The following is a 9,848-nucleotide window of genomic DNA, read 5'->3' as shown; positions in this document are numbered from 1 at the left end:
TAGAGCTATGAACAACTAAACCCCTTTCATTGGGTTAGGGAGCTCTGTTGTAATTTGATGGATCAATTATAGTTTTCATTCTTCTTCTTTCTTTCTTTTCTCTTGATCTTACTAGAAAGCTTTCGATCTTAATTCAATTGGTTAGTTGTCTTGGAAAAGAAACTCTCCATAATTGGATCTCCTTTGAACCTTGGAAAAGGGATGAGGAAATCATGCTAGAAATGCTTTCTCATGTTGGACCAAATTGGGGTTTGGATGGATATTGTGACATTTAATCCTCCCAACACTTTGATTTGGAAATACATGTGGTATAATCAGCGACCACACTTTCATCTCATCCCATGAGCAATTAAATCAAGGAATTGGGCAATTGTTCAAGCTTAGAGAGATTGGATTGCCAAGGAATTGGGATCCAATCACTTAAGATTGCCAAGGAGATTAATGAATGCATTGATTGAGGAAGAGATGAGAATGAACTTGATCCGGAGAATGCAATATCTCCTAAACCCAATGATCTCCCCATTTCTAATCTTACCCATTCTATTTACTTTCTGCCATTTAAATTCTTGCTCATTATCCCAACTCCCCATTTAAGATTTTGCACTTTAATTTATGTTATTTACTTTCTAGTCATTTAAATTTCTACATCATAATCTAAATTCTATTTAGCTCAACTAGCATATTCTTCTAACTAAAGTTGCTTGACCAATCAATCCTTGTGGGATTCGACCTCACTATATTGTGAGTTTTACTTGACGACAATTCGGTATACTTGCCGAAGGGAAATTTGTTGAGAAACAAATTTTCATGCATCAAGTTTATGGCGCCGTTGCCGGGGATTGATTTTGAATCAACAATGATTAAGTTAGAAGATCACTAGATTGAGCATTTTTTATATGTTTTGTTATTTGTTTTGTATTATTCAGTCAATTTACCTTAGTTCGTTTTTAATTTCTTCCTCACCCCCTATACCCTCTCTATTTTCTGTTCTCTTTTTCTTAGTTGATCATAATGCAGCTCACTAACCCACTAACTATTTGATAAATTGCATCACTCACACTAACAATCATTCTAACAAGAATAATCTTCACTATACCTCCTGTTGTGCAATCTGTTTGTTGTATGACAGGGAGAATAGAAGGAGGTTCAACATCCTTTGATTCAAAACCTGAAAGAACGCTTTGGAGACGACGAAGGGAAACAAGAGGAAAAAGGATTATTAGTGCTGAGGAAGTAGAGGAAGAGTATTTCGAACCCAACATGGAAGAGAATTTGGAGAACAACCATGAAGAGGAGGCTCATAATCAAGGCCATGCCAACCGTGTTGGGCAAGAAAGGAGGGTCTTAGGATCCTATATCAAACCTAATCCTGGAAACTGTGGGAGCAGCATTCAGAAACCTACCATACATGCCAACAATTTCGAGCTAAAACCCCAGATCATCACTTTGGTGCAAAATAATTGCTCATTTAGAGGAGGTGCTCAAGAAGACCCTAACCAACACTTGACCACCTTCTTGAGGATTTGTGACACGGTGAAGTCCAATGGAGTCCACCCCGATGTCTATAGGTTGCTCTTGTTCCCCTTTTCACTCAGGGACAAGGCATCCAAGTGGCTTGAATCCTTTCCAAAGGAGAGCTTGACCAATTGGGAAGAGGTAGTGAACAAGTTTTTGGCAAGGTTTTACTCCCCTCAAAGGATCAATAGACTGAGAACTAAAGTGCAGACGTTCAGACAACAAGATGGGGGACACTTTATGAAGCTTGGGAAAGGTTCAAGGATCTAACAAGGAGATGCCCACCAGAAATGTTTAATGAGTGGGTTCAACTTCACATCTTCTATGAAGGTCTTTCCTATGAGTCAAAGAAGGCTATGGATCATTCATCAGGAGGCTCTTTAAACAAGAAGAAAACTATTGAAGAAGCCATAGATGTCATTGAAATAGTTGCTGAGAATGATTACTTCTATGCCTCCGAAAGAAGCAACACTAGAGGAGTAATGGAGCTGAACCACATGGATGCACTGTTAGCCCAAAACAAGATGATCACCAAGCAGCTAGCAGATCTTACCAAGAAGGTGGAAGAGAACCAAGTTGCAGCAGCCATCACCTCATCACCAACTCAAGAAGGAGTAAACATAGGAGAAGAAGGTCACTAGGAGCAAGCCAACTATGTGGGAAACTCACCTAGACAAGTCCATGATCCATACTCCAAAATTTACAACTCTGGATTGAGGAATCACCCCAACTTTGGATAGGGAAATCAACAAGACCAAGGGCAAGATCAGAGATGCCACAACTTCAACTCCAACAACAATGCTACTCATCAAAACACCTCACAGAGATATTACCAACATCCATCTAACCAACCTTCTCAACCACCTAATCTCTACCCTACATCAATCACCGAGCAGAGGCTCTCAAAAATTGAATCTCTACTTGAAAGCCTATGCAAGGACATTCAAGATAGCAAAGCTTTCTGGGAAGAAGTGCAATCTAATATGCAGAATCAAGATGCTGCCATCAAGAAACTGGAAACACAGATTGAATTCTTATTCAAGCAAGTTCCTGGACACAACAATTGCAGCAAAATATTAACTCAATGCCAAAGGAGGAATGTCAAGCCATCACCCTCAGAAGTGGAAAGGAACTGAAGGAGACCCACAAGCAATCACCAGAGGAGAAACCGGGTGAAGAAAACAAGGGACATGAGGAGGCTCAACCCTCAACCCCTAAGCCACACCAAGAAGGAGAAGCGCCCAGATCATGTCTCCCAAAAGCTCCATACCCCCAACGATTACAATTAAAGAAGAAGGGGGAGGACAACCAATTCTCAAGATTCCTGGAAATCTTCAAGAAATTACAAATAAACATACCCTTTGCTGAGGTAATAGAGCAAATGCCACTCTATGCCAAGTTCTTGAAGGAGTTGATGATCAAAAAGAGAAGCTGGAAGAACAATGAGACTGTAGTACTCACAGAGGAATGCAGTGCCATCATCCAACACAAATTGCCCCAGAAATTGAAGGACCCTGAAAGCTTCCAAATTCCTTGTATCATTGGAGAAACCACTGTAGAAAAGGCTTTATGTGATCTAGGAGCCAGCATAAATCTAATGTCTCTAGCAATGATGAAAGAAATGAAGATTGAAGAAGCTAAACCAACAAGAATAGCGTTACAACTGGCAGACATATCATTCAAGTTTCCCCATGGGATAGTAGAAGATTTGTTAGTGAAGGTGGGAGATTTCATCTTTCCAGCAGATTTTGTGGTATTAGACATGGAGGAAGCAGTTAATACTTCCATCATTCTGGGAAGGCCATTCTTGGCCACTGCCGGAGCCCTTATTGATGTCCAAAGGGTGAACTTGTCCTTAGACTACATGATGAGAAATTGACATTCAATGTGTTTAAGGCCATGAGCTACCCACACAACTCATTGGGAGAATGTATGAGGTTGGACTCCGTAGAAGCTTTGGTACAAGAAACTCTTGAGGAAGAACTTGAAGCATCAACAGAAGGGGAGTTAGCAACAAGCGAAGAAGCTGCAGCCGCTGAAATACATGTTCAAGGTAGGCTAGAAGAGAAGGAAGAAAGAAAAGAAGTGCCCAAATTGGAGCTTAAAGCACTGCCAACCACTCTCAAGTATGCATACTTGGGAGAAAATAAAAGTTATCCAGTAATCATAAATTCAGCTCTCAGCCAAGAACAAGAGGAAGAGTTGCTTCAAGTCTTACGAAGGCATAAGGATGCCATTGGATGGACACTTGCTGACTTGAAAGGAATCAGTTCAGCCATATGCATGCATAAGATACTCTTGGAAGAAGGTGCCATACCTTCCGTTCAGCCCTAAAGAAGGTTAAATCCAGCAATGAAGGAAGTAGTGCATAAAGAAGTTATGAAGTTATGGTAGGGAGGAGTAATCTATCCAATCTCAGATAGCCAATGGGTCAGTCCAGTTCAGGAGTTCAACATTGAGATTAGAGACAAAAAGGGTGTGGAGAACAAAGTGGTAGACCATTTATCCAGAATCCCTTGTGAGAAGGGTGATGCCCATGATACAAGTGTAAATGAATTTTTTCAGATGAGCAGCTAATGATGATTCATAAAGCACCTTGGTTTGCGGATATTGCCAATTTTAAAGCAGCCGGTGACTTACCTCCTGGAATCAACAAATATCAAAGGAGGAAACTCATCAATGATGCCAAGTATTTCATATAGGATGAACCTATCTCTTTAAGAAATGCTCAGATGGAATCCTTAGGAGGTGCATCTCAGAAGAAGAAGGACGAAAGGTCCTGTGGGGCTGCCATAGTGCTAGTTATGGAGGTCACTTTGGAGGAGAAAGAACTGCAGCAATGGTGCTGCAATGTGGGTTCTTTTGGCCCACTATTTTCAAGGATGCCAAGGAATTGGTGAAAAACTGCAACGAATGCCAAAGGGCTGGGAACCTGCCCAAAAGAAATGAAATGACATAGCAATATATTCTAGAACTTGAACTGTTTGATGTGTGGGGAATCGATTTCATGGGAGCATTCCCACCCTCATATTTAAACAGGTTTATCTTAGTGGCAGTGGACTATGTATCTAAGTGGGTGGAAGCAGTGGCAACTCCAACTAATGACAACAAGGTAGTTATAAACTTCCTTCGAAAGAATATCTTCACCAGGTTTGGAGTCCCACGAGCTCTCATTAGCGACGGAGGAAGCCACTTCTGCAATAGACCATTGGAAGGCTTACTCTTGTGATATGGGGTGAAGCATAAGGTTGCCACACCTTATCATCCACAGACAAGTGGGCAAACAGAGATATCCAACCGAGAGTTGAAAAGGATTCTGGAGAAGACTGTGGGGATATCAAGAAAAGATTGGGCAAAGAAACTAGATGATGCTCTTTGGGCATATAGGACAGCCTTCAAAACACTAATTGGAATGTCCCCATATCAACTGGTGTATGGTAAGGCTTGTCACTTGCCATTAGAGTTGGAGCACAAGGCCTCCTGGGCCCTTAAAACACTGAACTTAGATAGCACTGCTGCTGGTGAAAAAAGGGTCCTACAGCTTCAAGAATTGGAAGAATTTAGGTCTCAAGCTTATGAAAATACCAAGATTTACAAAGAAAAAGCAAAAAGGAGACATGATCTCAACTTGGTACCCAGAAGTTTCGAAGAAGGGCAACATGTGCTTCTCTACAACTCTAGACTGAAACTCTTTCCTGGGAAACTCAAATCAAGATGGTCGGGACCCTTTCTAGTCACAAAAGTCTCACCTTATGGACACATAGAAATAATGGAAGAAAACTCAAGGAGAATGTTCACGGTGAATGGGCAAAGACTCAAACACTACTTGGGCAGCATGGGGGAGACCCCCAAACAAAAGTACAACCTCAACTGAGGAAGGAATCGTCGAGCTAGCGACGCTAAAAAAGCGCTTTGTTGGGAGGCAACCCAACCTAAGGTAATTTTCTTTTCATAAGTCTTTTGATAAAAATGTCAAAGTGGGTTCTCTATAGTGTGAAGAGCTAAGTTTGGTGTTACACACCAAAAACAATACAAATGTGAATATAGGGCTCTAAGTTTGGTGTCCCACCAAAACCTCAGCCTAAGAGTGCATTGCAACCCTTAATGATGAAGAATTGCTCTAGCAATTAGAGAACTCACTTGACAGAGGCTTAGCCTTTAATATATAGATTGTCTTTTTAACTCATAGTATTTCAGAATAAAAAGCACACAAAGTTATTGCATACATCCAATTTGTTAAGGTAAGCAAGGAACTAAGTTTGGTATTCACACACCAAGCCAAGCTCAGACGCTCACACATACACATGCATGCTAACTCTTTTCCAAGTCCTTAGAGAACAAGCAACTTTCAATAGTGTTACAGGATTCCAATCAACCCCAGGGGATGAGCATACCTCATTATGCAAGGAAACAAACAAGGACGTGATTGCTAGGACGATGACGCCAAGAAAGATATCATGAGGTTGTATCAAACCATCTCGAAATACTGAACTCTAAGTGAAAATTGATTGAATGAAACCTGCATATTGTACTTGTTCTTCCTTATTCACATCCTAGTGTGCTAACCTAATGCCTTGAATGCTCACTTTCATCTTTCTTACTTGTATGTTTATCTCTTTAAGTTAATCAAAAAAGAAATTGTTATGGGAAGAACAAGAGTGGAGTCATTTTGTGAAGTGGATTCTGAATGTTTATGGTAGGATGATTAGTAAGCTAAGTTGGTTCACCAAGAAAGGAAAGAAAGCAACTATCCATCCTAAGTCCTATGTTTGAGACACATTCTTTGAGGCTAGCTAACCAATAAGATCCCAACAAGAAAAGAAAAAGAGTAATACAAGTGAAAATAAGAAAGAAAACACAATAAGAAACAATGCTAGGCACCAAGGGTTTCAAAATTGAGGCATGTGTCTGTGATGTTTATGTACAAGGGATATACTTGGATGAATAAGCTCTTAGGGGTGCCTTATCACTTTGTAACTTGGATTAACTAATCTGGGATTATCAGCTGAAAGTCCACTATCAAGAGTAACCCTTGTTACAGAGCACTTAGTAACCCAAAGAGGTGCTGGACACCAAGGTCTCAAGAAAGAAGGAATAACAAACCACGTGCCTGTGGTGTGTATGTATAAGGGAAAGCGACTTGAGGGAGTAAGTCCTTAGGGGTGTCTTAACACCTAACACCTTAAAACCAACTGGTTTGGGAGTGTTGGCTGAAAGCTTATCATAAAGAGTCGCCCTCTTACAAAGCACCTAGTAAAAAGAAAAATAAACTTTGAAAAACAAAGAGAAGGATCAATAAGAAAGAAGCCTCAAGGGATGCAATCAAGAAAGTGACTAGGGATTTGATAAAGGCTTGAAACCTAAAAGAAAGAACCTAAGTTGCTATGCATGAAACTCCATGAACCAGGAATGCTACTTCCATTTTATCTTCTTGTTCTTTCATTTCATTTTTCTTATACTTTAGTACTTGCTTAGGGACAAGCAAGCTTTAAGTTTGGTGTTGTGATGCCAGGGCATCAAGGCCAGTTTCACTGACCTTTTCTTTACTATTTTAGGGTAGTTTCATGCATTTTCCTAGTGAATAAGTCAAGTTTTGGGTGAAAATACACTTACACCTTCATTTAAGCAACTATTGTGAATTTTGCATGATTTCATGAGATTTTTGCCAGAATTGCATGAGAATTTGATGATATATAATCTCATGACTTTAGCTAGAGCTTTAATACACTTTAATTGCTTGATTTCAGGACAAATAAAGCATGGAAGAACCACGTTAGCATTCACGTTAACTTAGTTAACGTGACTACTAACGTGGGATGGCAAAGAGCTTGCAATGTTAATGAGAAAGTGATCACCAATAATGCCTGCGAAGCCATTCATAGCTTACGTTAAGAGCCACGTTAACTAAGTTAACATAGTACTTAACGTAGAAGAAAAAGAGGACTCCACGTTAACAAGAAACATGAACTCCAATAACGTTTCTCCTCAATGTTAGTGGTAAAAGTGAACACCACTAACGTTGGGAAACTAGGCAAAGCCCCACGTTAAGAGTCACGTTAACTTAGTTAACGTGAATTCTAACGTGGAAGAGGATCAACAACGCCAACGCTAGTGACACTCACTTTTGTCACTAACGTTGGATCATTAGCATTGCCTACGTTAACTCTCACGTTAAAATTGTTAACGTGAGAGTTAACGTGGAGTTGAATTCAAAGAACCAACGTTGGTGACACTCACTTTTGTCACTAATGTTGGGAGATGGCTTCATTACTATGTTAAGATCCACGTTAACTTAGTTAATGTGGGTTCTAACGTAGGGACTTAAGGCAATTGGAGCGTGATGCAATTGCATATTTACTATATTAGCTAGTTAGTTTAGTTGGTTTTAGCTTTGTTTCACTCATTTTCTCTAAATAAACAAGTCTTTTTATGAGTTTTGTCTTCATGCATGAGAATCCCAAGGAACATGTTGATTGTAGCCAAATGAATACCAATGAATCTCATGAAATTTATTGCATGGATTGGTAAGACTTTGAAGCTATTTCCCTTGTTGATGATAGGTGATAAAACAAGAAAGCAGGGAAGCAAGAATGAAGCAAACTGGGCAAGAAGAAGAGAAGTTGTTGGCGTTGCCAACTTGGAGAAAAGTTGAGTTGTTGAAGGCAACGCCAAGGCAGCCCTGGAGAGCACACTTGGGCGTTGCCAACGTGGGAAGTATGGGCGTTGTTTAAGGCAACGCTAAGCTAGAAGAACTTGGGCCAGGGAAGAGCTTGAGCACGTTGCCAACGTGCTACTTCATTGGAGTGTTTAGAGGCGACGCCAGGGAGGAAAGCTTGGTAGGCAGCAAGCCTTGGATCTCCATCCATCGAGCACGTTGCCAACGCCACTCTTCATTGGCGTGTTTGACAACAACTCAAGCCAACGTTGCCAACGCCAGGAACCATAGGCGTGTCCCTAGGCAACGCCACACAAGCAAGGTTTGGTAAGAAGGGTGTGAAGCACGTTGCCAACACCAGGAACCATAGGCGTTATTCAAGGCAACGCCCAAGCAATCTTGGGGAGCTAGTTCAGAGCCTTGAGCACGTTGCCAGCCTAGAGATGAGGGGCGTGTTTGAGGACAACGCAAGCAAACAACGCTGAATGGAAAACTTGGCCCAGGAAAGGGAGATGCACGTTGCCAACGCCAAGTTATGAAGGCGTGTTCCTTGGCAACGTAGCAAGCAACTTTGGCACCATAGGAAAGCTCGAGCACGTTGTTGAGCTGGGAGAGCATGGGCGTGTTCCTTGGCAACGCATGCAAGCTAGGCGTATGGGCACACGAGAGCGTTGCTAACTTGGAAATGAACTGGCGTCTTCATCAATAACGCCAGGGACAAGATTCTGGGCCAACAAATAGGAGCACGTTGCCAACGCCACTTTCATTGGCGTGTTCTAAGGCAATGCCAGGAAGGAATGCTTGGCTAGGCACCAAGTCTTGGATCCCAACCACGTTGCCAACACCAGGAAGCATAGGCGTGTTCAAGGACAACGCCAAGCAACAAGCGTAGAGCCTTGAGGAAGGCTCGAGCACGTTGCCAACGCCAGCTTCCAAAGGCGTGTTTGGGGGCAACGCAGCAAGCAAAGTTAGGCAAGGAAGCTCACATGAAGAAGCACTCGAGCACGTTTCCAACGCCAGCGTCTAAAGGCGTTTTCTGAGGCAACGTGACAAGCAAAATTGAAGGCTAGAGATTAGCCCTGGAGGGAGCACGAGCACGTTGCCAATGTGCTAACAAGGGGGCGTGTTTGGTGACAACGCCAACCTCATGTCCCTGCCTTGGGAGGCTAGGCACGTTGCCAACGTGGGAGGATAGGTGCGTTTTTGGCAATAACTTGGCAGCTTGACCTTACCTTCTTTGAGGAAACATAACTTGAGCTAGGAAAGTCCAAATGAGGTGATTCCAGTGGCATTGGAAAGTAGACATCAAGAGCTTTCCAATGATGTATAATAGTCCATATTGAAGCAGAGGATTGACACTCAAATTCTGGGCTACATTTAGCATGAAAGTAGAGTCAAGAAGAAGAAAAGCAAGTTGTTAGCAACAACTTGGGCTAGCAACGCCCAAGTCTGAAAGTTCACTCCCAGGAAAATATGATGCACGTTGCTAACGTGCATTAAGGCTAGCGTTATTGGCAAAAATGCCAAGCCATTGGGCCAGAAGCATGATGAATGAACTCCTCCTTCCAAGTCTAGCAACACTTCTTCCATTGAGCCAAGAATTCAACAAAGAGGAAGCCCATATTGCTAACCCAATTAAAGATCCTTGAAAGAGTTTTGGGACTAATATAAATAGAGA

General features: G+C 41.7%; 1 protein-coding gene across 1 annotated transcript; it reads left to right on the top strand.

Moving 5' to 3' along the window:
- Nucleotides 1-2,929: 2,929 nt before the first annotated feature.
- LOC107470014 (uncharacterized) lies at nucleotides 2,930-3,394 on the top strand. The gene has a single exon (XM_016089402.1). It carries the CDS (start codon nucleotides 2,930-2,932, stop codon nucleotides 3,392-3,394), a length of 465 nt encoding a protein of 154 aa, XP_015944888.1.
- The last annotated feature ends 6,454 nt before the right edge of the window (nucleotides 3,395-9,848 follow it).

The sequence above is a fragment of the Arachis duranensis genome, chromosome 10, assembly GCF_000817695.3.
Source record: "Arachis duranensis cultivar V14167 chromosome 10, aradu.V14167.gnm2.J7QH, whole genome shotgun sequence".
NCBI lineage: Eukaryota > Viridiplantae > Streptophyta > Magnoliopsida > Fabales > Fabaceae > Arachis > Arachis duranensis.
This window is presented reverse-complemented; position numbering and strand designations above follow the sequence as displayed.